Below are 27,866 nucleotides of genomic sequence, written 5' to 3'. Positions count from 1 at the left end.
GCGGCGCGCGCCGCTGCAGCGTGAAGTCAGTCTCGTCTCGTCCGTCGAGCGATACGCATCGCATTGCTCGTTCCGTTCACATCTCTCTCTCCCATTTCAACCGCATACAGGTTATCATACATCCCTCGCTGCGTCCCTCCCTTCGCCCCGATCGCGACTATGTCAGGGAACGCGACGCGTCTCCTCTCGGCCGGCAGCGTCTCGTCTGCCACGCGAATTGCATAAGCGTCGAGCGTCACCTTCGTCGTCATTCTCGTCGCCGTCGTCGATGCGGAGGTGTCGACGACGGCGCGCTCGTCAAGCGCCTCTCCTCGAGTCGAGAACGTGGGACGACGACGATAAGAACGCGAACAGGACGGTTGACAGTTGAGCGAAGAGAAAGAGGGTAGGAGGAGGAGGAGGAGGAGGAGGACACGGTGCTCTGGTGACGGTATGGGCTTTGTCGTCGTGTGCGTGTTGTGCGTGCATGTGTGCGGGCGGCGCGGACCACCCCGGTGCTAAGGACGCGGTGGTGGACGACGACGGCGGGAATCACGCGACACGATGACGGCGATGTTGGTGTCCGTCGCGGAGCTGTCCAACATCTTCTCGGTGCTCGCAGTGCTGATATGCTTTTGCGGCGTCTTTCTGTTTATCATGAGGTACGTACTGTCACGTTAGCTCTCTCTTTCTCTCTTGCTCCCTTCTAGGATAATTCCTCGTTTAATCCCAAGTAGCTAACTGACTTCAGATGACATTAGATGTCAAATGACGTCACTTTGACAGGGTTGTTTTTAAAATTAGCTAGATAAAGATGAGATAAAAATATGTAAATTCATCTTAGATAAGATGAAAATGATTTGTTTTAAATATATCTTTTATCAAAAGATAAAATTATATGGCTATTTATCTAGATAACTCCAGATAATATATTATTTTTAAAACCGCTTATTTATAAACACAGTTATAAAAAAATGTAAATTATAAAAGAGATATAAAAATATATTTATAAGTTTTTATCGTTTACTACTCAAGTTCTACTACTTAAATATTTTTATGTGCTATGTGACTTTAAATCAAATTATCTAGACATTCGTTTAGATAATTTACTAAAGATAACACTTTTTTTCATCTTAGATGCAGACATAGATAATACATATTTTTATTATCTCTATAAAGATAAGATGGTGCCAAAATTTCATCTAGATGATCATCTATATAATTTTATTTAGATAACAGCAAACTACTGCACTTTGACGTCTAATGCCGTCATTTGACATCAAAATGACATACGCTTGCTACTTGAGATCTTTTTCTCGCGATGCAGCTGGACGATATCTCAGGTTTATCCCTTTTACTCTCGGCATTGTAAGGAAAGAGATAAACTCTGAACTAGTGCAGCTGAAAACAACAAACCTCGTCTCTGTATGTATACACGAGAGAGATAAGAGAGATATACATGCGTCAGGTTCGTTCCGATCTATTTTTTCCGGTGACGTCACGACGGCGCGATATATTATTGCGTTATTAAAGAAGTCACGCGACTTAAATAAGTCACCGCGCGCTGAGACACGTCGATTTCTCGCGAGACGAGCTCTTATCAAATCGACGATGAAAAGAGAGAGGTTAACGTTCGTATATATTTTTTTTTTTACAGTGTTTCTTGCGATGATGAATTCAGTCAAGGTCGCAAGCTACGTGATACAATTCGCGACACAAACGCGTCTTTGGTCAATTCCACATTCCTCGCGTCATATTTCTAATTAATCGCCAATCTACTGACGTTCGTCTTCGTATTGGCTCTTGTTCTTCGCTCAATTCGAAAATAGAATTATTATCGTTTCTCGAGAAAGAGGATCGCATTGTTATAATATCGCGTATTGATGATTTTATTCTAATAACTAATTTCGCGTATTTATTCTTCGAATTTTGAGCGAGAAGAGAGAGATCGCGATTTATTATCCTCTAAAAATGACTCATAAATTGGTTAAAAAAGATTTTTACTTTTTTAAATTTCTTTGTAAATTATATGTTAATGTTTGATATCTTCGATGGATGTCTTATTTACGAGCTAGACCAGAGTTTTCCAAATCTTTTTGGCTTACCGCCCTTTTTTCAAACATAATTTTTTTCAGCGCCCCCCTCGGGAAATCTATCTCTTATCTTAACTAATAATATAATTGTAAGCGTAGTTGAAATAAAACAATTTGGAACTGAAATTTTAAAGATATAATCAAGTGGATAAGTTTGCTTAAAAAAATATTTCAACGCCCCCGTACTACCCCTAAAGCAAGCAAAGCCCCCTCAGATCCCTCCAGCGCCCACTTTGGGAAACTCTGAGCTAGACTTATCGTTAGTGTTTTCTTTTTCGAGTAGAGCGGATTTAAATCGATTCGATCAATAACATGCAGATTAATGATGATTAAGACGACAATATATAAGTTAATTAAAATCGACGACAGGACTATAATATCATTAATAATCTCTCTCAAACTTTCAAACCTTCGAGACATGCATAATAGAGGAAAAAGAAAAATCCAGGATAACAAACTAAAAAAGTGACAGTAAATTTAAAATTAAAATTGAAATAAATTTACATTTATTAAATAAATTATTTCATAATTGAATTTTTTAAATCAAATTCTGTTAAAAATGGGTATTCTAATGAAGTTGATCTTGAAATATGAAATCTTATTATGTGATGAAGGGATATGTAAATGCATTCAATTTGTCATACAAAAAAATCGATATCCTGATCATTATTTATTAAATGAATTATCATTCCAACATTTATAGTTAAAGATTTAAAAATGCACGAGTAAAAAAAATGATAAACAAAAAATTTAAAATTATTATTATTATTAAAACCTAATTCTCTTAATGTAGATAAAATGTAACAAGTTTTTTAAAGTCATTCTCTAAATTTGCTATAAATCTTGATATATAAATATTGTAAAAATTGAAATATAAAATAAAAATGTATCTACACTTCTACATTTATTATAAATCCACGTGAATAGCAAAAGAGGAACAGTCTTTATGTTTTTCAGATGCTTTTGAAAAATTTTGTTCTTGAATCTGAGGTCAGGTCTCATGAGTGATCGCTTCGCTTTGCAAATCTGTCAGCTGATCGCTCAGTTCGAAACGCGATTACCGAACCGCGTATTTCAAGATACAAAAAGTCTTCTCTTCCTCTTTCCATTCTAACCATTCGATACGCTTCGATGTAACGTGACTACAGATTAAGACTACAGACGTTCCGTTCTGCGCGAAATGAGATTCTCTCCGGATTCTCTGCATTCATTCCTCAATTTGTTCTTTTGAAGTCGTAGAAAATTCGAAGGATAGACGGAGAATATTTTTTTACAGAGCTAGAAGCAAGGCTTGGGTTGTTTGGCTCGAGAGTCGACGATTTAGTAAGATGCTCGAGATAGTTCCGCGCTTTAAAGACGACGACGAAGACGATGCTGATGACGGCGACGACGCTGATGATGACGACGACAAGGTGCGATAAGTGTCTCTGATTTTCTCGAGTGACGCAGCCACTTTCGTGCACGGGGGGAAGTCTCGAAAGTAGGCACCAAGTCTCGAAAGCCAAGTCGCACTGTTTGTAAATCGTGAAACTCTTCGCGAGCAATGAATTCTCCTCGTCGTAGAGCGTCTTGTACTCTTTTTTTTTTCTCTCTCTCTCTCTCTCTCTCTCTCTCTTTCAGCTTTCGCGATTCACACTTGAGCGCGAGAGGTGTTGAATGATAGAATTAGGATAAAGTTCTTATTTCGAACCGTTCGAGCACTTGTTTTTCAACGAAGGAATGTTTGACATGTGTATCTCTCTTTGTTGAAGAGTGCAATATTTTTTTTGTTTGATATAACAAAAATTTTACCGATTTAATCGATCGTTTTCTTAATACAATTTATAATTATAATATAATTAATATAAATGATATATAATATAATTAAATATAATAATTATATTATATTTACAATATGAAAGAAAGAAAATTGAGGGCAAATAGGATGCCATTCCCTCTCTAACATCGATATCTTGCGAGATTTTATTATGAAACTTTATAGATGTTCGTGGCGCAACATGCACAAGTCGTAAACATCGAAAAAGTTGATAAGTTCGCATGCAGTAAATTACATCAAAAAGGTTACTTGTTTCGATACAAGTGTTACAATAATTAAAGCCGTTGCTTTCTCGCAACGCAATTGAAAAAAAATTCCTTCTTTAAGTCAAAGTTCAGACACAAAGTTCTCTCACGTAGGAGGTTTCTCAATTATTTGGAAATATATGTGGAGATTCGGAAATTTTTGTGTTTGTCATTGATTGTAACACCTGGTTCCAGAGTACTGAAATTTGATTTATAAAAAATAGATACTTTACATATATTGTTTAAGGCTCCTGGTATCTTGTCGACCATGTCGGAATCGTGACGTCAGAGGCGAGAAAACACACGCTAAAAATTTTTAGATGCCATTTCTAAATAAAAACATATTTGCATAAAATAACACTTAAGATCTCTTTGATACACTTCTAAAAAACGCCGAAAACTATCCCTTTCCCTTTATAATCATTCAACAGCTGTAAAATGTAATATTATGAGGCCCAGTCCGTCTGGTCTTTGCACATGCGCAGTCATTCCGCATGTCAAAGTCTGATATCTCGATCATTTTACGGTTGTTGATTAATTGTCAAGGGAAAAGAATAGTTTTCGGCGTTTTTTAGAAGTGTATTAAAGAGATCTTAAGTGTTATTTTACGCAAATATGTTTTTATTTAGAAATGGCATCTAAAAATTTTTAGCGTGTGTTTTCTCGCCTCTGACGTCACGATTGCAACATGGTCGGCAAGGTACCAGGAGCCTTAAGTAACACACGAAAAACGCTCTTCAGATTCTGCGAATTGTTCGCGAGAAAATTGCGAAGATTACAAGATTACGATCTTGAGATCGGGTGTATAAGACGTATTACGGGAACATTAATTTATTAAATTCCGCGCTTATTAACGCGCGCCAGAGATAAACATTACCGTTCATCCGGGATGCGAAGATAAAAACCTGTTTTTTTGATTTTTAATCTTCACGTTTGAATTTATCCTCGCCAATTATCGTGCGTCACGTGACTTTGGGAGAAACGTGATCGGGATCCTTTGTCGATCTCTCTCTTTCTCTCTCTCGTCGATTTACTTTTGTCACGTACATATATTTCTTTCGCGTCTCAAGGTCGCAAGGTCACTGGCAGTCACCGGCTTTGACTTACAGATCGCACGTTAATCGAACCTTTCACACGATCGCTTCTATATTTGCTCGGTTTGATGTGTCTATACATTAGTTAATTGTTGAATCGCTGACGGCGACTCTGAAAGCGATCGACTTTCAATGAGGTTAATTTTCCTAATTGCTCAATTGACTTTCCATCATCGTGTCGTGAGAATTTACTCGCAATTCCTTATTCCTGCGATGATTTTTAGGATTTCTAGTAAATTGTTTAAAGAAATCTAAGATCAGGATCTATCTTAGATCAGGAGCAATAAATATTGATTTGTGATAATAATAATTTCATCGCTTCCTTATAATAATTGAAACAAAAGCTGTTATCGCGTATCTCGATAGCAAAGAATCTAAAAATAATTTAAGAAAAATGTCTAAATACTTAATTTTTTAAATACTTTAAATATCAATTTCTCTTCACGCTTATTTAAATCGAATCGCAATTTTTCAATGAATCGCATCGCAAATACGTATCTACGACCTTACGAGGGCCTTTTCCGAAACCTGTCCTGAATTGACAACGTTAAATACGCCGAAAAATCTGTCGAAGGACGTTACCGAAGCGTCTTGTTTCTCTCGAAACCACTTTGACCGCTTAAAAACAATGTAAAGCTGATGATTCTTGAACTAAACCGCATACGCGCGCGAGCAACTTTCCCGGTTTTATGCAAAAATTCTGTCGCAATCTTGTGTCCGGTAAGAATCCGAGAACCATCACGTTTGGTCTCGAGGTTGCGTGCACAGCACTTTAGATAACTGTCGATAACACAATAATGAGAAGCGCGCAAAAGACGACAAAACACGATTAACGTCGTTCGCCTTTTATTTGTAGAGAATATGTAAGCGAGCAAAAAGAACACGGTGGGTGATATGAGGTCTGTTCTTTTTAGCTGAACTGGCTGCACTAGTTCAGAGGGTATCTTTTTCACTCTACATTTGGAGGAAAAAGATAATCTTTGAACTAGTGCAGTCAGTTCAGCTAAAAAGAACAGACCTATGATGAGCGGGGTTCAGTGGCAGCAGTAATGCCAGATTTGAGACGGGTAGCACATCAAATCGTAGTGGTGGGGATATGGTGAGGGTATGGTGGGGGTAGCATACCCCCACTACTACGATTTGAAGTGCTGCTCGTCTTAAATCTAGCATCACTGATTGTTAGAGTAACTGCCTACTGAAAGGGAGGTCCTAGGATCAAGTAGGGTCTCGATATTTTTCTCTCTGCTCGCGAAAGGCTTAGATATTATGATTTGCCGAGCGGTTGCCGATCCTTGGTAATCTCTCGGAACCTTCCTTGGTCAAAGGAATAGATGTAAAAAAGAGGATTCTCTGTCTTCTTTGCAGAAACATGATGGTGCTACGCGTCCACGGAGACGACCTGATGTTCGGTAACGGCGGCGCTGCTGGTGGTGGTGGTGTGATAACGCATTCGCCGCGCATACCGCAAATGGAGATGATGAAGGTCCACATTCCCTTCACCTTCAAGCTCCACGAGAGCTTCAAGAGCACGTATGCCGGTAAGTTTGTCCCCTCTTACTTTTCCTCCGCGTCGTCGAGCTTGATCCTCGACTGGGTCAGTCCCTGGTGATTTACAACCGTTGTTTGCTTTTGGCGCGCGATGTGTCGTAAGAGACGTCGCTGCATCTTGTAATAGATTCTATCTTCGGGCTCGAAAGGCTACAACATAGGTCGCGAAACGCAGTTGGCGGACGCGGAATGAAATGTCATCGCGCGCAAAACGCGAATTAATCCTATACGTAACAAGATAAATTAACTCTGACTTTTACGTCTGCGCTGATCAATAAAATCATAAAACTGCAAATAATAAAGAGTAATTTACAATTGTCAACAATCGTCTGGCGATCTGTCAGTGTCACATCACGTCCTTCGCGCATAAGTAAGATAGATCTTTAAATGTCTTTTGATATAAATGTGTTTGCCCCTTTTGACTTATTATATTTAAACTCGCAGCGATTATTAAAGCTCTATTGTCTTTTATAATTTTATAAGTTGGAAGTTAGGTTTTGCGATGTCATTTGTGATCTACAAACGCGTCGTCTATGTTTTTCTGCGTCTGCAAACTGTGTTTTGCGAATAGTGACATACGTAGGACGAGCCTTGCGTTATCCTTCTTTGATAATTTCACTCGTAAACATTTTTTAGACTATATACTGGAGAAGAGAATACAGGTACAATTGTATAATGAATTTCTAGAAAATCTCTTTGTTTCATACGCGTTAAAATCTTTCTTATCGCTCACATAGTATGTTCCTCCGCAAAATACTCGCTACGATGATTCTCCCCCTCGGTTTCATTGGAGCAATCGCACGCGACCATAATTGGGTAATAAAATTCCTAGAAAATGTTAGTTTGCGTAAAAAAGAAATTTGCAAAGATCGACCCGCGGCAAGTCTGGTAGGTCAAGAGTTAATTGGCCAAAAAAAAAGAGAGAAAGAGACGCAGAGACCGGTCCGCGTGCGTCGATCGGCCAGCGGAAAGTGGGTTATCTCGATAAGCCGTGCGTAACAAGAAGAAAAAGACGAGAGCGTCGCGTGTAATTGGCATGCCAGGTGCCAGCAGCGACGGAGGTCCACAACTTTGAATTACGAAACGCCACCTTGACCGCGTGTCGTTGGGTCACTTGACGCGCGAGCCGTTTGACTTTTATCATCCATTGATCGCTCAACCGAAAGTCTTCTCGTACTCATCGTTTTTGTTCTTCTCAACTCTTTCTTTTTTTTTTTTTTGGTTTTTGTAAAGTTTAATTTATTCACTGTTGCCTTAACCGAATAATAATAATAAATACTTGATTACAGTCATGTGATAAGTAATAATATAATAATTAAAAAATTTTATATATTTTTTAATAAAATTTTACAAGATATAGAAAAAATTAATATATATAATAAATATTAATAAATGTTAATAATAATAAATATTGTATATTTAGCGAATATATTCATCATGATTAATAGACAATTTTTTTTCTCTTTATTTGATGCAAATGATTTTGTAGATTTGTGCATAGTTTTTTATTTATTCAATTTTTTTCTTTAATTTATGATGAAGGTATTTTGAATGTCATGTTTTTTTTATATTTTTTGCGCGATCTTGAAAAAATATTATAAAATATATATTATAAGCAAAACTATCAGTCACGTGCGGTTTACACGTCGTGAACGGAAAGTTACTAAGGTCGGTTCAATACAGAACGTGTTAAACATGACTCATTATTTAATTCGAATTTTATATATGAAGAATTCCATGTCAAGCCATTCCATGTGAGCCATTTTTATTGCAAAAAACCGATTTTTTTTAATTTTTAACAGATATTCTTAATCTCCTTACACTAAAATCTATATAGAGAGAATTTTTTTTTAGAATTTACCCTGAAAATCATGATAATAATTTACTATATAGTTAGTAAATTTTACTACATAGTTTAGTAAAATTAATCAAACATCTTTTATATTTTATTGTGATAGATATTATTTTTTATTGTGATAAATATTAATCAGAGAAATTCTCATAAAATTCTTTCCGTATCATATTGTCCCACGATTACCATGATTTTCAGGATAAATTTTAAGAGAAAATTTTCTTAGAATGTCTGTAGAATGTTATCTTTTACGGTTTAAAAATGGCGTCTCATTCTTGAAGGGTTTGGAACTTTGCACGTATAAATTACATATAACTCAAAGAGTTTTTAGTCGAAATCCGAGCTCAGATGTTCAAAATTCAAAATGGCAGATTAATTTTGTGCGATTTTAGTTCCACTGTAAAGCACGTATCTTGATATATCGAGATAGAATGAGGCATCATTTTTAAATCGTAAAAGATAACATTCTGTAACTCCTAGCTTTTAGTGTAGGAATGTTAAGGATAAAATTTAGCTGTTAAAAATGAAAAAAGATCGGTTTTTTGCAATAATAAAAGTGGCCCACTTGACATGAAATACTTTATATATACATATATGATATGTCCTTCGTTCTTTAAAAAATAAAAAAAAATAGCTGGGTGAAAAAGCATTGGTTTATAACATGATTAATATTATAATCGAATCGCGCGTCGCATCATCGGAAAATACTCGAAGCTTCGATCAGATCACGTGGCGTCCTCAAAAAACGAGACTTCTCCGAAGAGAGAGAACCTTAACGCGTAACCCTCAGGGTCTTACACGGTCGCCCACGAGAACGGAATTCGAAAACACCGGTCGCCCTTGATTCCGATGTCCGATTCTGTGGAAGACAGCGCGCGGGTGTTGAAGAAAAATGCTCCAAGTTCACACTTGGACAGATATAGAAGCAATTTATTCTGTTTTTCTTTATTCTCTCCAAGCAAAACACGGTGTTCTCGAAAGGTCGATTTACATATGTAACAAATCTGATAATGAGAATTGAGAATTCGCGAAAATTGTTCCCCAGCACAACTTCTTCTCTCGAGTTATTTATTGTTTCTTCTCAAAGCGGGATTCTTCCTCTCTTGCACATGCATATATATACATATGCATAATTATATATGTACATTACATATACATATTATTATTGTATTATATATAATATTATATATAATTATTATTATAATATATTTTATAATATATTTATAATATATTTTATAATATATTTATGATATATTTTATAATATAGCATATATGTATATATATTATATATATATGCATATATAAATTTTTCCACATTCCTTTTTATATTAAAACCATAAAATATCTGAATGAAAAATGGATTGATTTATAAAATGTATCACGTATTAATTTAATTTCTGATCTGAAGTTTAGAGAAGTATTTGAAAAATAATAATCCCGTTTCGTTTCTCAGAAATTTTTCAAATAAATATTCTAATAAATTTAAAAATATTTCATCCTTTCTCAAAAAATTCGACATTAGAGACTTTCTAGACGACTCGGTATATAGGATCGATGTGTCGTCGTCGGTTCTCCGGTCTATGGTAAATATACAACGTACGCGCCCGTACGTATGTATGTGTCTGTGTCCGACGTAACGCTGGCGCATAACCCGACGCAAGTTATATGCAGGTTGCGTAATTGCGTGCGCGTGTCGCAACTGCAGAGGTCCACCGGAGATCTTCTCTCTCTCGCGCATGCGCGCGCGCGCAATTCAATCGTCGTCTCGCTGTTGCGCGGGCCTTTCGCAATTCGTGCGATTTCGCGATCTCGGGAGAGAATAATCGGGTCCGAGAGATAGTCAAATACGCGTCTCTCTCGTCGTTCGAGATGCCGCGAAACGTTTCGTTTGCGAAACCCCAGCGAAACGTCGCGTCGCGCTGCTTAAACTTGACATTAAAGTTCACTCTTGCGAAATCGCAAAAACGTCGTCGTCGTTGAATCTCGTGAATCTCGTCGTGCGCGTGAAACTGTTTTTTTTTTCTCTTTTTTTCTCGATTGCGTATTCAATTTGCATAGGCGCGAATTAATTACATACGTTTCGAGCATCGTTGCGTGATGATGATTTGTTCGCGTTCATAAGAGAGAGACAGAGAGCAGAAGACGAATGGTGCCTTTTTCATGAGCTGTTATAATCATTAACGCAATCATTAATGTATATTTCGATGATACCTTTTTCTTACGTTGTTAATGATAAAGAAATCAGTCATTATTTCTGACATTTATAATAAATTGCCTAACCTGTCATCCTAAGACGATAAGCTAAAATAAATAAAATTATCGAATTTTAAAATTCGATACATAAGATGTTTCGTATTTACGAGACGTAAATATCTCAAAACTAAAAAAAATATAAATATATTGAAAAGAATAGAAAAATGAAGAAAAAAATTAAAATTAAGCGAACAAATATATAACAAGAGCATTAAAAGGAAAAGTGCATTTTTTTATTTCTCATATCTGTTTTTTTTTTGCTTGTAAATATTCAAATGAATCATCAGATATCATTTTTTTTCCTCGTCTTATCGATTTCATGATTTCTTTTTTGTTAAAACGAGTGAATAAACAAGTGTGTCAAGTATGCGATTATTATCATTATATTACGTAATATAACATATTATCAAGGTATTACGTTTGTATTATATTAGATTATTGGCATATTATATCATTATTAGTGGCATAAATAAGGAAAACGAATATAGATGTGTCTCTATTATTTTCTTTGAATCCTGTTGTGTCGTTTTACGACCGATTTTGGCCAGCTATGAGTCACGCAAAATGAAATTAATGCGGCATTGAAATTCATATGACTAATAATTTTGCGCTTTTCCCACATGAAGAAAGCTTTGCGTAACAATAGGAAAGAGAGAGATATATATATATATCAAAATGTAAGATGTGATTGCCAGTCGAATTTTAAAAACAAGGTTAAGAGTATTTTATTGACCAACACTGGCTAAAGTAATAATTCTTTTATTACAATATATATATATGTATATCTATATGTAGGATTAGGTGCGCTCGTTTCATTCTACATTTCGTAATTGAATTCGAGATCGAAAAGTTCGCGAATCGCGCAATTCTGTGTTAACCTATCATCGGTTCGTTGCACGCAAATTCCGAGAGGCCTTTGAGAAGTAAATCAAGCTTTCGAGCTAATCGAGGATTACGTAATTATTTGGCACCTGCGATTTTTCACATTACGATTGAAAGATAAATGGAAAGATTCGTGTAAGGTTATTCTTAAAGGCTGAAAAGAGGCGTTAAAAAGCGAGTAATTCGCGGTATAATACGTTTAAAAAGAGATATAAATGAACACAACTGATGTTTGTGCGTAGGAATTTAATATCCAAGCAAAATATGTCTGAAAGAGATTCTTAAAAATAAGTCTCTGAAAACAATTTCTCATTCTAAAACACGCGAAAAAATAATATTTTTTGAATTGTTTTGTCTCTCTTTGAGAAGATACTTTGACGTCAGATCTGATGCAAGAGATATTTCGATGCGATGTAAATTTATTTTAAAGAATTGATGAATAGATGGAAAAAATCTCGCATCATGGCATTTTAAAGTATCGAATGTCAATCTATCTGTAAATTTAATTATGCGAAGATTACGCAAAAGTTTATAGAGAATATGTAAGCAAGCAGGAAGATTTATCTAGCTAATTTTAAAATTATCTAAGAACAACACTGGATAAGCAGTAACTATGAGGTGATAGTTCAGTGGCAGAGTGGCTTCCTAGAGAAAGATTCTAGAATCAAGTTTCTGATAGGACTTTTTCTTTTGCTCAAGAAAGACCTACAGATTTCAGAAGTGGAATGAATCAATGTGGCTTTAGGGTTCTAGGTGAACCAAAAGAAAGAGGGTGTAATAGTTTTACAATATGGGGCGATGAGTGGTTCTGGAATCAAGTTTCTGATAGGACTTTTTTCTCTGCTCGAGAAAGACTTACAGATTTTAGAAGTAGGATGAATCAATGTGACTTCAGGATTCTAGGTGAACCACAAGAAATAGGGTGTGATAGTTTTACAATATGAGTGGTTGCTTAATGAAAAGGAGATCCTAGGATTGAGTCCTGATATTAGGAATAAAGGCTAAAGTCTCGATATTTTTTTTCTGTTCGAGAAAAACTTACTACATATGCATATATACATATGAAAAACAATCAACATAGATTATTAAACTTAAAGATTAAAGATTTAAATTTTAATTTAAACTATCTGCGTACAATGATTAGAAATATTGAAGAAAGACTTTTCAATTGCCTACCACACGATTTGGTCGTTAGATTTTTTGAATTGAATAAACAAAAAATTTTAGCGTTTAACTGCAGAATAAAAAACAACGCAATCAAGAAATTTAATAATATAAAATTTAGACACAACATTAGTTTGAATCCGTTTAAAAACTTAGATAAATCAAAATGGTTAGGTAAATATCAGTAGTAAAAAAATTCCTGACAGTTTCTGACTTTTTAAGCTTAGGTGAAAAATTTGCATTACCGTTGCACCAAACCGACAAAAATGGTCGTATCGACTACGTTCTTGATGTAGTCAAGAATGTTGAAGTGGACTGTCATAATATTCCTACGGATTCTATTGAAACAACCAGAAGTTAAGTTGCAAATTTACTGCAAAAATTCCTTTGTGAACATAAACATATCGACTATCTATAGACAGATATGTTCTTAAGGCGTTTTCTCTATGCAAAAAATTTATATGTATATGATAATGAAGATATTCTTGTCACCAGAGCGGACAAAGATCAGACTATTGTAGTCATATATAAGGATAATAATGACTATTTATAAAAAATGAATTTGTTACTAAACGACCTTTCGACGTATAAAAAATTAAAAAAAGATCCGATCAAACATTTAACCAACAAAATTAATTCGTTAGTCAAGTCGTGGTGCAGTAATGACTTGATAGACGAGACCACTTACAAATATTTAAGATGTACTAATGGGAATTTACCACGTTGTTACGGATTGCCGAAGATTCATAAGACTGGTTATCCCCTACAAGTTACTGTATCGTCACTTGGTAGTCCGTTATACAATGTCTCCAGCTATATTCACAATATATTACATAGCTTCATTAAAAAACCTAATTCCCATATCAAAGATGGATGGTCGTTTGTTGAAAATATTAAACTTCTTTTCTAACCATCCTATCAAATATAAAATTAACACTATTTATAGTCTTGTTGATCATGCTATACTTTTATCCGCTGACCGTTTTCATCGTGAGAATATTGACACTGTACGTGATATTTTACTTAATAAGTAAATTAATAAGTAAAAGGGGTTTCCCAAAACACATCAAACGACATGTTAGTAAAAGAATTATCAATTTAGAAAGTCGCAATAAAGACAACCATGACAATTGTGATGTGAATAATGTACGTTGTGACAAGACTCCTTATATCTCGCTACCATATATTAAAAATGTGAGCGAAAATATCGGTCGGTTATTAAGCGATAATGGCCTTAATGTCGTCTACAAAATACCTAAAAAGTTAGATGCACTAATAAAAAGAGGCAAAGATAGATTACCTAAGGACGTTAAAACCAATGTTGTTTACAAATTAGATTGCAAAGATTATACATATATATATATATTACTCCATAAATATGGCACGAAAAAATATACGTGTAACATTTTTTCTTGAATCATTTTATATTGAATCTGAAATGAGGAATAAAATTCTCTCATCGTGATCAAGTGAGAACAAACTAGATCTTCGTATAATTATTTTTTTGTCTCCGATCCGTCTTTGATCGTAAATCGACAATCATCTTAATTCGCGTGATCCAGTTAAAAAACGAAAAAAAAAGAGCGGTCTCTCCCGTGCATTTCTAATTTCAATGAAATCTTTGTCCTTCAAGCGCGTTTCTCGCGAGGGACCCGATGGGGGGAGAAAAAGGAAAATTGCGACATATAATAACCCTCGTAAAAACGAGTTCGAAAAATGTCGCACGCCCGAAAGATCAGATCGCGAATTACGAATGTGGGACGCACTTTCATGTTCCATGGTCGTCCAGTTCTCGCTCCCGCCTTTTCTCTTTGTGTTCCTTTCTTCGTTGATTTAATCGCGACACCCGCGCCCACTTGGTACATAATAATAATGATAATGCCACGTGTACAATGATACATCGTTGGGAACGAGTGCGTCTGTAATCCGCGCACGTAAGAAAACCAAAGAGAGAGAAAGAGTGAGTGCTAATGAGAGTGCATTATAGTGATAATGAGAGAGCGGCTTTTGCAGCCGGTTACGAAATTGTCTAGTTCTCTGTCGACTTTTTTGTTCCCGCGAGCCTCTTCTTTTCGCAGAGAGCGACAATCTTTCTTCAACTTTTAAGTAGTCAGATTTTATTCGACTTTATTAAAATTAACGTGCCTCCTTTTTTGAGCCAACATGAGCCGATTTCCCTCTCCAGCGGAATTTACTTCAAATTCGAAGTTCGATGGCAAAAAGAGTTATGCGTCGCTGAAAATTGCTCCTAACCCAGTTTCGCAAGTAACGTAAGAAAATTTCGGTACGTTTCATTACCTGCCCCCCCAGTCGCGAAAGGCTGCCGGTGAAAGGCTAGTAATTTCAAAACGTTGGTTCGCGATCGCGATTGCGCGATCTATAGTTCGACCCTTTTTTCGCGAACTCTCCCGGAGGGACGGCGAGAATTCGGGTTTTGTAATTCTCCGGAATGCGGTATCCCCCCCCCCCTCCCCCTCTTGAGAAGCCGAGAGACCGCATCTTTGGGAGACTCGATATTATAGGTATAGGTCAGCTCGATTATCAAATCTTATTACGTAATCGCGGACGGTTGCATCAGAGGCAGCAGCGTGTCCGATCGAGGTTAGGATCCGCGAATCAGTTTGACTGTCGGGTCAGAGCGCGATGGAATTGAATTTTATCTTTACCTTTATTTTACGAGCGAGCGAAAATGCAAGGAATGTTTCTCAGGAACATTGGAAAATCAGTATAGGAAGATAATTAATTCTCCTCTTTTTCATTTTCCTCTTGAAAATGAATTATAAATGATAATAAATAGTCGCGTGTATCTTGAATTGCAAAAGTACTTATATTCCTCCAATTAATGGATTTTTTCAATTGATGGAAAAAATGATATGCGCTAGCAAATTGACGCCATTGACGTACGTTTGCTACCTGGTAATTTTAATTTGCACGAATATATATTACGATCGATTAAGGAAGATTGCGATAAGCTTTATTGAAAAATACCAACTCATTGTATAAATATTTCGTCTTTTTTGATAATATTTTTATTTTATAATTTTATTTTATAATATTTTTAGATTCAACATATAAGTTTTGGGAAGAATGTTATTTTCGAAACCCCTCAATTTGATAGATATACTTGATAGATTTTTTATCAAGGATAAACAATTTCGCAAACTACGATGCACTACGATCAATAATTTTTGAAATATCAATGTTTCAAAATTTAATTTTTTTTTTCCAAATATATTGATATTTTAAAACTTTTGGCAAGATTTCATTTTCATAGAGATATTTCATCAAATTTTTAAATATCAATCTAATTTAATCAAAAATGAATTTTAATTAGGTTAGAATTTTTTTGGGATAGTTTATAATACATATACATATACACACATAACATTAAATTATTCCAAATATATTCTTCCTTAAACATAATATCAATGTTATTGTGACGAAAATATTGCTGTTAAGCAGACTTTAAAAAATCGATATCTCGAAAATGATGGATCGTAGCGCATTGTGTGATTTGCGAAATTTTTTTCTGATAAAAAATCCCCTGAAAATGACTTATCAAATTTAGGGGAAACAACATTCTTGCCTAAGTTTATGTATATATGTATATTCTGCTTTTATATATTACTTTTATTATATTTTTCTGTTGCTTGACACTTATTTACACACAATTCGATCTCTTTCTTTATTTTCATTTCGATTTCTATCCCAGTCTCTTTTATATAGTTAATAAACTCTACCCCCAAAAAGAGAGACAATCGCTACACGCGTATAATTTTCTGTCTCGCGTGAATACTCAGACCCTGAATCGGGGGGATCGACCGGTATCATTGATAAACTGTTCCCTTGAACACGCAAAAATAATTCCAGATTGTAAACAACAACTTTACGAGTGTCTGATCCTGCCTGGAACGTGCAGATCTGCACGTACGCACCTTACATAGGGATAAAGAGATCGACATAGGCGGTCACTCTCGATGAGCCGATGATCGCGACGACCTTGATCTGCCGACGACCGGCGCACCCACGTACAACTTTTTTTTTGTTTCTCTCATTCTCGAGAAATACTCTATACTTAATTAGCGAACTTATATCCTGACTGCGCTGGCATGGTACACGTGCCTGCTTAGGTCTAACGAGTCAAGTTGGATAATTAACCTTTCTGTCAATGATAGACATTCAATGATAGGTATCCAAAGTTAAAGGGCCAGTTTTACCATCTCCGGTTAACCTAATTGGCCGATTAAATTTAAAAATTGCCAACTGTAAAGCATAGACATCTTATTGTAAATGTGGGTGAAGTTGGTTAGTTTTAAGCTTTGTGGTTGCAATTCTTAAATAAGGATTAAGTTAATCCCAGAGATGGTGAAACTGGCCCCAAATGTTTTTGGAAATGTGTCGGAACTTTTCTCTGCCCAAAACAAAATACAAAGAGCCTTTGTATTCGAAAATCTTCTAAAGTATAACAGGAATGTTCGACACCTAGCAGGTGCTAAGAAATTGTCATAGTGCAATGTGTGGAAAACACAATTGGTATCCGGGTATCATCAATATATTGATGGAAAGGTGGAAAATTATATACATTGACAGAAGAGTTAAATTAGCGAGAAGGAATCGTTTTTGAACAGAGGAAATCGCTAGGTAATTAATATCATTAGACGGCGTCTCAACCGTGACGCGAGTTAGATTCAAGTACACGAGAAGAGAGAATGGAACGACTTGTGACTCGCCTTACACATGCTTGTGTATGCTTGCACATGTTAATTTATAGGAATTTAGATGAAAAAAGAAGTAGGAAGCTGAAAGAGCAATTTCTTATCTGAAAAGATATCTTTTTCAAAGGAAGAACTAGTTTGGTGTGAGGGGAATATAAAAAATAGAAGGTTATTTTTACAAAATCAGGTATATATATTATATATAAAAAGGACTAATAGGAGCCACGCGCAGATATTAGGCACAACAAACTTGTTTTTAAGTACCTCTGAAATTCTTTTGAATCGTTTCGATCCTTTTTTTGGATCCTCTTCGGTAGATTGACTAATTGTAAGAAAAAATCGAGTGGCTTGTTTGTCCTGACTTCAATGACATAAAAACAGTATTAACGGTCGTAAAGTATGGTTATAAAGTATAGTAGTACATTGTTTTTATCATATGCCCTGCAGCAAATTGTCCTCATAAACGACAAGGAATAGGATGACATTAAAAATCGATATTAAAAGAAATACTTTATTTACATATAATTGCAAAATATAATTAAGAACGCAGATTAGGGTTTGTCAACTATTGAGAGTAGACGAGAATAGAAGAGACAGAAATAACGAAAGTTTTCGTAGATCTTTCAACATCTCTACAAATGTCAATTTCCATAAGCTCCTTTTGCGAAACTAAAATTTCGTGCCGGATTTTTTACCGTACGAGTGTGCTTTAAACGCGTTTGCTTGGAGACCTGTTCAGTATCCTTGAGGAACGCAAATATCGCCGATTGTCGGAGAAGAGGAAGGTGTAATGAGTAAAAAAAATAAACGAAGGCGCGAGACGTGGTTCGCCAGGGTCCGGTTTTGCGTTCGGGAACGATCTAAAGAGCGACCTAAAGGACGAGATGGAGTTGAAGAAGAGGATCCTCTCTCGCAGAGGGGACGGATTGGATCGACGCGAAAATCCCGCGTTCGAGATCTCGAGAATTCTCTCGAGAGGCGAACGAAAGTGAAAGCTACCAACTCAACGACGATCAGGCTCTCGTGGGACTCGAGCCGAATCGGGTCTAGTCTCGAACTCGACTTAGCAGTCAGCAACCTAGACTCCGATTCATCTTGACCCAATCGCACTTATTGTCAGAAGAGATGATGATTTCAACGATGATTCAAACGAACAAATTTTCCGATCGTGTTGATTTTTTCAACACATCGCTACACACTTTCAAGCGTACGCTGACAAACTGCCTTAGTTAGACCTAAACTGTTTCATTTATCTCGATATATTTTTCTTTTTTCTATTCTTTCCGTTTTATGATTAAATTTCTTATTTGCTTCTTTCCAAGTAGCGGGTGTCCTTTTTTTTCGCTTTATTTTTTGTATTGTACTTTACTCACTGATGTAAATACTGTAATACCGTTTCTCTGTATGTTGCTAGAGGGAGCAATTCCCGTTTATTAAATAAATAAATAAATAAATGATTCCTCTCGTTCGAGGACAACATTGCAATCCTTTCTAGCGTTTTTTCCCATCATTTTCTCTCTCTCTCTCTCTCGCTCTCTCGCTCGCTCTCTTTCCTCCTTATTTTCTTCCCTCCTTCACTCCCTCTCTTACAATTTCATAGAATTAGGGTCACAGTTTTTTTTTTTTTTTTTTTTTTTTACGAAGGAAAGATATATAATGCCTTATTACTAGCTGAGATAAAAAGTTGAGAACGTCAAAGGAGTATGGCTAATGAAAATTATATTTGTATTACAAATAATTGAGAAAGCTAATAGAATGGAGAAGAAAAGTGTGATAAGGACAAAGTGTGACGCGACCTGGAAACTTCCTTGGACATCTCATAGGAACGGGACCGATGATCGAAGGAGAGGAGGAGTGAGAGAGAGAGGGAGGGAGGGAGGAAGAAAAAAAATCGAAAGCGCGTTTCTTATGTAATAATTTTTAGTAACCAGCCGTGAAATAAGCAGCGATGCAAAACGCTATCTCGGGATGCTCGAGAGAGCAATAAGGACGAGATATGTATGTTGGGGCAAAAATGTACAGTCATTAAATGCCGTAAAAAAAAAATCCACGTCTGTCGGTGACTTATGTATATACATACCTAGGTCACGCCTATCAATTAAAGGCAGGCTGTTTCAGCTATGCTTATTCGCGCGAGTTATCCGAGAGATAACGAGGAGTCTTCGCGCTCCTTCAAGATTACTTTCGAACGGGATCCAAAACTCTATTAAAATTAATAAGGCATACCAATATCACAATCGAGTTCTATAACGATGCTCTATTATTAATTAACATCAATTAAGCAGTGGGCGGGGAGGGAGGATCCATCCTTGTACGTGTTCGGATGATGCGTTCTCAGGCGAAAGAACGGAAAGGAGGAGCATCAGGCGTCGTGCAGGTGGATGGTTGAATTACACGAAGCGTTGCAAAACACGAAGTGTTTGCGCAATTAAGCGGCGAACGCGCGTCTCGAAGCGCCTCTCGACTCTTTCTCTCTCCTCGAAGGTGAGCGCGCCTATAGAGAGAGAGAAAAGTTAAACGCGCCGTAACAAAAATTCGTAGACTCGATAGTAATACCGGTCTCGCGCAGACACGCGAGTTATACATGCCTCGTATATATCGCGCGATTGCGCCACATTACATGCCGTTACACGGGCTGGGTCGAATTAACCGATGCGTATAAAGCGATCGAATTAATAATCCGCGTTATGTGCTCTAATTAGCTGCTTCATTGATCTCATTTTATCGTAAAGAGATAATCAGCGATTAAGAAAATATAAGACAAAATTAATGAAAAATGTACATAAATATAAATACACGTTTTTCTGATAATAAATATGTATATGGAGCATTTATTATTGCGAAAAAACCGACCTTTTTTTCTATTTTTTTAACAGCTAAATTTTATCCTTAGCATCCCTACACTAAAACCTAGGAGTTACAGAATGTTATCTTTTACGATTTAAAAATGGCACCTTATTCTATTTCGATATATCAGATATTTAACAATATGACGGAACTAAAATCGCACAAAATGGATCTGCCATTTTGAATTTTGAACATATTAGCTCAAAATCCCAAATCCTTCGTCCTTCCTGTTAATGGGGTTGAGCACATATCTGACATATCGAGATAGAATGAGGTGTCATTTTTAAATCGTAAAAGATTTTATAATTTCTAGGTTTTAGTGTAAGGATATTAAGAATAAAATTTAGCTGTTAAAGATGAAAAAAGATAGGTTTTTTTTGCAATAATGATGGCTCACTTGACATGGAATGCCTCATATATGTATATTTTATTTATATAAGTGTATATATATTTGTTGACAACACTTTTCTCAACGGACTTATCGATCACGATTATGAATGCAGACAGTGCTATTATAAATGATCTAATTTTCAGATAATTTTAATCGGACCTCGCCCGTCTGTATTCATAATCGCGATTGATAAGTCCGTTGAGAAAAAAAGTATTGTCCACAAATAATTCTATCTCTTATTCAGTTGTTTGCTAACACAAGCCTCGACGCTATTGTAACGTGACGATAGTTCTTTTTAAACACTTTTAAAATGAACAAGAATTAGAGATAAAAACTAAAATTATTCACGAGTTAGTCATTCACGAGTTGTTACACAAAGGAAGAGCGAGAAAGATAGCAGGAAGCAAATATTGAAGTTAATATATATATCATTAATATAATTATGTATCAGAAGGAGAAAAGGAAGAGAATGTTTGCGCACTATTTTATTCGGAATAATTTGAACAATTGGAAAAATCAATTGAGCATTTTTAAAAAATATAAGCGATTTTGTATACTTTGATTCAGAGTTTTTGCTTTATATTTAATTCAGAATTTAAAATTTCATATAATCTTTTAATTCAACTTTTATTCAATGCTAATTTATATCTTATAATTTTATTGGTCGTTTTTATCATGTATACTTTTCTTTTTCGCTATTATATATGTTATTTTATTTGTATAATAGTAGATGTAATTTTTTAACATAAATATATAAGGTGTCTCATTTTAATTAATATAGTCGAATATTGCTGAAACTATAATTGTAACTTAAAAATAGTTTATACAAAAACTGAAAGGTTTCAAGGGGGAAAAAAGTTGATAATTTTGAATTTTAACTAAGTCATTTTTCAAGATTATTTGAAGGTCAATCTAATTTTTAAAATGGAATTATTCTAGTTTTTTATACAAATCGATTTCTCGCAATATTTGTCATAAAAAGTTATAAGAGTAAGATAGCTAAAAAGTGAATAGTTTAAATATTTTGTATTTTTTTTTTGTTTTTTTAATGTGACATAATTTTACATAAATTAAAAAATATCTCGTTAAATATTCATTTTAAAGTGAGTAGTTTACGAGATATCTTATACTTTGATGTGACACAATTTTGCATAAATTAAAAAATATCTCGTTAAATATTAATTTTTTCAATAATCTTATCTGAATAATGAGTGGAGTCAATTGGTGCAGAAGATACATAATTGTTTTCAAAGAAAAAGTATGTAATTTGCAGCTGCGTATTTATTGTTAAGTAGAATCCCAGGTAGCAAGCGTACGTCATTTTGACGTCAAATAACGTCATTAGACGGCAAAGTGACGTCATTTTGGACATCTACGACATCATTTGACATCTAATGATATTAGTTTGCTACTTGGGATACGCTCCTGAAGTTGATCATCTTCGTTGAAGGGAGGAACCGGTCTGTTTCAGAAGTGGAGTGCGAGGTGTCTAGCCAAGTGGAGTATTCGTTGCAGGCCATTTGGGGTGTCAGCATCCGGGAACTGCATCTGGCGCTCTGGAAGCCCTGGAACACGTTGCGGGACGCGTCCTTGAACGGGACCCTTCTTCAGGGCCACGCGCAATATCTCACGGCGCCGCAAACGTATCCTTCCGAATTCCGAATTGGACGTAAAAGACGTCACGCGGCCTTCCTGTCTTAACATATGACGTCAGAAGTGAAAAGCGGTTTTTTCCTCGCGTCGAAATAAATTAATCTTTTTTTTCTCGCACAATTCGATTATGCAGATCATCGATAAGATATACCGAAGATCTTCTTTTTCATTCGATTCGCGTAAATCCGTAAATCCTGTCGCAAGAGATCCATCTCGATCGAGAATATAGGACAGACTGTACTATGTGCTTGAATTGGCTATATAATTGGCTAATACACGATTATAAAAAAGAAGAATTTCCGGTCCACGGTGGCATATGAAGAAACCAATTTACTTTGGCATGTAAAAACGAGAGGGGAAGGAAGGAGAGAGGGAAACTCGCCCTATTACTTTTCGTTTCTGAGAAGTGTGGTGCAATATGGCTGCAGTTAGGCAATCTCAAACCCAAGGAGAACAGAAAAGTTAAAATGATGTCAATTTATATCGATCCAATTTGGACATAATTTATGTCCAAATGACGTCAAAGTGACATCATTTTGACTTTCTATTCTCCTTGGGAAGCGAATCATAGACCGATCATAGACATGTAATAATTTTTTCGATCCCTCTCGAGAGTGTCCGGTGGATGACTCGCTCATCGTTCACATCCTTCTCTCGCTTTTCCTTGACTGAGATTATAGTAGGCAGCCGCACGGCGAGGAAACGCTTAGATTGTCGCTGCCGGCGCCGGAACTGGAGCTAGGAACTCCACCGCGGCTCTGTTACCCACTGGTGATCTTCCTCACCCGAAGAGACAATCGGGATCCCCATCCCGACGAAACCGTGAGCAATTTTATTTATTATCGTCGCGTGACCTTACATGCGTTCTTGTAAAGAGGAGGTAAAAAAAGAGAAATCGATTTCTCTCTCGTTATCTCTTGCTTATCTTAATTTTTTTAAGGTGGCCCTGGTGAACGTCGTTCACATCAAGGACAGCGTGTGCACGCTGCCGACTTCGATCCTGGCACAGTACTTGAAGCAGGCGAACGGCCAGCTGTCTTGCTTAAAGGTGAGTCAAAACAATCCCGCACAGTCTCCTCTTTATATTTCAATTTCCAAAAGTAATTCCGATATTGGCTGCTATAGATATCAGACCAGAGTATATTGAGTCCACATATTTTTTTAGAATACTCCGTTCTAAAAAAGATCCTCTTATCTCGAAGGGAATCTTCCGATATTCCTAATTTATAAAAATGTAGCCAAAAGAGAATTATTTTTAAGTAACCCAAGTCTTCTTTTCACCTATTAACTTCTTCTAATAACCAAAAACCACTCAGTGACAAACCCTACACTGTAAATTGGCAACATTCTATGTGTAACCACATACGTTACTTCAACAAATGATCACATAACGTCTCCTCCGTCCACTGTGACATGATACGACATCGTGCGATTCTCCGCAGCAACTCTACCTAGCCACGGGTAACTCGAGCAACTACGACGAGGGTGAGGCGATGTCGTCGGGTCTGGGGTCTCCTGCGCTCGCCCTAGCTGAACCTTGCAACAACAACAACAACAACGCCACCAACGGGCGGGGCGCCCTGGTAGCGTCCGGCCAGGGTGACCAGGAGAATGGTTCCCTCTGGAACACCGCGGGCGAACAGCTGTGCGTCGTCTGCCAGTACTTCCCGCTGTCGCGCGCTTTGTTACCCTGCCGACATACCTGCATCTGCGCCTCCTGCTTCGGCAAGCTCGACCGGTGCCCGATGTGTCGCAGTCCGATCAAGAGCTACTTCTGCATCCGCAGCGAGGAGTACATGCCGCCGGAGAAGCAGATGAACCCCTGCAAGCAGCGGCAGCCGAGTCATGGACCCACCCATTGGCTTCATGATTGGAACGACCGGCTCACCGATTTCCTCGGCTTCGCCCGATAGAGGAAGTTGCTATCTACCTAGCCTACAAGGTCGCGTATATCTTGTATACCTAGTGTCAGAATGGTTGAGCAAGTCTTTATCGAGATGATCTCTTCCTCTTTTATAAATTCAAGTGTGGATAAATTGATCGTTCTGGATGTGATATTTTCGTAGAAAGGGGAGTATTACGTTAATTTTTATCTTCTTTTTCGAATTAAATTGTAGATGTTAGAAATTCATCAAGATATATAGAAACTATTTTCTTCTGAAATCTGAAAACTAAGTTATAGTAATGTGTACAGCAACCTCGTTCAATTTTTTCAGTTTAGTTCTTAACATTAAATTAATCCATTTTGCTTTAAATCTTTACCTGATTTGATTCGACGAAATTACATTTAATTTAGTGAAGCATTTTATTAGCTGTTATTACTCATGATTTCAAATACTGTAAGATTTATCTATAAAACAGGAAATGTCAACCATCCTGACACATGACTTTATCATGATTTATCGTTCGATTATAAATGAGGTGCGAAAGTTCATGTAAATTCACACATACACACACATAAGGAAGACACTAAAGTGATTGGGTTGTCTAATTGGCGTTGCACGTGCAAATAGTTTTTGTGTATATAGGGTGTCAGCGAATCACCAGACGCTTTTTTGGTCAATTTAAAAACGAAAATTTCTTTTATGTTCTTTTTTATTTAAAAATAAGGACAATCGTCATTTATCATATACAGTTAACATTTGTCATTTATCATCTTTCCAATTTTTAATGTTATCTTTGAAATTAACTTTTAAATTAAAATTTTATTAAAATCATTTAAAAAAATGAATTGTTTGTCGAGGCATCTATTTATACCTAATTTTAATTTTTTTGCCAGACACTCTTTGTGGAACAAGTAAACGTTTCATTTCTTTTATCAAAGGATTCGTAACTCCGGAACACCGTATATATAAATATAATGTCCCCTTCTCATTGCTCGCGTCATCGGACCGAGTGGCCCGCCCGAACAAATGTCAGATCATCCATCCCAATTAGGAAGGTTGACCATGAAAAAACGAACTTTCGCATCCTATTTAGAAGGCATAGACACGCGCGATTCAGTCGGATCGTCTTCGCGTAGCTGAAGTTAGGCATTTTTGTGGATCGAACGCAAGTATTTGTAACACGGAACTATAGTGTAATACAATTAACATACGCAATGTTGTGTTGTGTGTTAAATTGACAAGGAGCAATTTTGAATTTTTCTCATCAGCATTATATATATGCACGAAGATTTACGAAGATGATAGGTCTGTTTTGTTCAGCTGAACTGGCTGCACTAGTTCAAAGTTGAACTCTTTCCTTCGAATGTGGAGTAAAAGAGAAATTCTGAACTACTGCAACTAGTTCAGTCGAAGAGGACAGACCTGATGTTCGACCCGGAAGTGCCTAACTGTAAATGCGAAGACATGAGCGACGCCTCGTTCAATGGGTAGCCTATTCGAAGGGGAACTCGCGAAGTTGCCTAATGATTAATGATGCTTTCCAGCAACGGAACACAGCAATGTTACACAGCAGTGTCGACTTGTAGCTGGAAATAAGCATTATCTTCTATCCTCGCGATTGAAATGAGACTTTGGGAAATGATTTAGGATCAAGAATGCCTCAGAATCGTTTAAAGATTTGTTGCAAAATTTCCAACAGCACCAGAATTCGGAATCATTGTTGGGGTTTGCCGCCCAAACTAATTGTTTGCTTGAAACATTGCACATAAACTGTATATAAATTGTTTTAAAAAATAAATTTGTCATTGTTATCTAATAGTTAATAAAGTAAAACTACGAAACGATTTATAGATACTGAATAAGTGGAAAAGTAACAACTTTAATCAGAGGCTGCAAACAGAGACAATTTTGTAAGAGTATTCTGAAACGACAATTACCCATAGAAATACATGAAAATGACAATTATTAATTTAGTATCCATGAAATGATACAGCATTTTCATCGGCTGTATATTATTGTGTCGACTTGTGTTGCTGGAAAGCACCTTAAATATCGAAAGAAATGTGACGTATCAATAAATTTTTGTCAAGTACGGTATCAGTTTCTCAAAAAGAAGTCTAACAGATAAAATTTGAACGCAGTTTCAGTCCCATTTCGGTAAATAAAATCCAAAAAAATCGTGCATTTCGACCTTCAAGTCCATTTGGGAAATATGATTCACTAAGCAATGAATTTCTTTTAAAAGACAAATATTGCGAAAAGATCTTCATACGAATATTGCGAGAATTACAGAAGACGGAGAGCCAAAAAAATCAGAAATTCGATCGTCAAACAGATCGATTGGAAGAGTTCAAGTTCTATTTGTATAGTTAAATTTTCGTCACAATCTTTTTTACGTTCTTATTATTTCTGATACCGCATTTGATTTTATATTTTATTAGAGCCATATAGTATATTTATCTTAAATTTTCTGATTATGATATATTATCCAACCTTATTATATCTCTATAGATAGAAGATATGAGAGATCTCGAAATAGATGATTTAATTTTAATGATGATTAGTTTTAGAAGTGTATTTTATTCGAGGATTTTTTAAAAGAGATATCACGGTCGGGAAAAAATGTCGAAAATGCAACTGTATTCCCTAAATGTCTGTATATATCACCTAGCGTAACCGAAAATTTTTACTATGTGACGTTTTGTATATGTAAGTATATTTAGATGTAAATATACACACACACACACACATTATGCTAAGCGAATCTACGTATTCGCCATTAGATTACTCAATAATTTAGTATATATATGTACACGATTAATATGTAAGTTTACTTTAATAAGGCTCGCTCTCGCGAAAGTATTTCCTTCGAAGAAAATTCACACGCACGTATATATATGTATAGTCGAAGTATTATAAAATTCCGTTTCGCAAATTCCACCAATTAATTAGCATATATGAATGGCGAGTTTCGTTAATTAATAATAGACACGCGAAACACAGAGTATTCGATCGATCGATCGATCGATCGATCGAGAGAGAGAGAGAGAGAGAGAGAGAGAGAGAGAGAGAGAGAGAGAGAGAGAGAGAGAGAGAGAGAGAAAGAGAGAAGGCGAGATCTATATTAATTCTCTCTAGATTAAGAGATCATCACTTTAACGTTTAACGCTGTAAATAGACAGACTGTGATAATTCTAACAATGTTTGCGCGAAAAGAGAGAAAGGAGTCGTTTAGAAGAATCTTTCCTCCGGGAAGGAGGGACCTCTATCTAGGGGTTTCTATGGAGGTTGATCCAAGAATGTGTGTGAAGGCCTTTGCAGTCAATTTAAATCGTGAAAGAAATTTAATTTATCGAGTTTTAAAGAAGCGATGAAAAAACGCGGATCGAAGCGCACTTGTATATAATTTATTTAAATAAAGTGTATTAGCTGGCATTTTATATAATTA

The 27,866-nt window shown here is 36.2% G+C and overlaps 1 protein-coding gene across 4 annotated transcripts; it reads left to right on the top strand.

Moving 5' to 3' along the window:
* The first annotated feature begins 14 nt into the window (after positions 1–14).
* On the top strand, positions 15–27,853 carry LOC145945208 (cell growth regulator with RING finger domain protein 1). Of its 4 annotated transcripts, none has more exons than XM_083054061.1 (6): positions 15–641; positions 6,593–6,765; positions 22,330–22,522; positions 23,216–23,354; positions 23,473–23,580; positions 23,975–27,853. In XM_083054061.1, exons 1-6 carry the CDS (start codon positions 544–546, stop codon positions 24,443–24,445), a joined length of 1,182 nt encoding a protein of 393 aa, XP_082910187.1. In that variant the 5' UTR covers positions 15–543; the 3' UTR covers positions 24,446–27,853. The 4 variants fall into 4 exon arrangements, with proteins under 4 accessions (XP_082910187.1, XP_082910189.1, XP_082910186.1 ...); XM_083054063.1 differs by having other exon boundaries at positions 16–641; positions 22,354–22,522; positions 23,213–23,354; XM_083054060.1 differs by having other exon boundaries at positions 16–641; positions 23,213–23,354.
* Positions 27,854–27,866: the final 13 nt, after the last annotated feature.

This window comes from Prenolepis imparis, unplaced genomic scaffold (genome assembly GCF_030444845.1).
Source record: "Prenolepis imparis isolate NDT839.2.m4 unplaced genomic scaffold, iyPreImpa1.0 SCAF_14, whole genome shotgun sequence".
NCBI lineage: Eukaryota > Metazoa > Arthropoda > Insecta > Hymenoptera > Formicidae > Prenolepis > Prenolepis imparis.
This window is presented reverse-complemented; position numbering and strand designations above follow the sequence as displayed.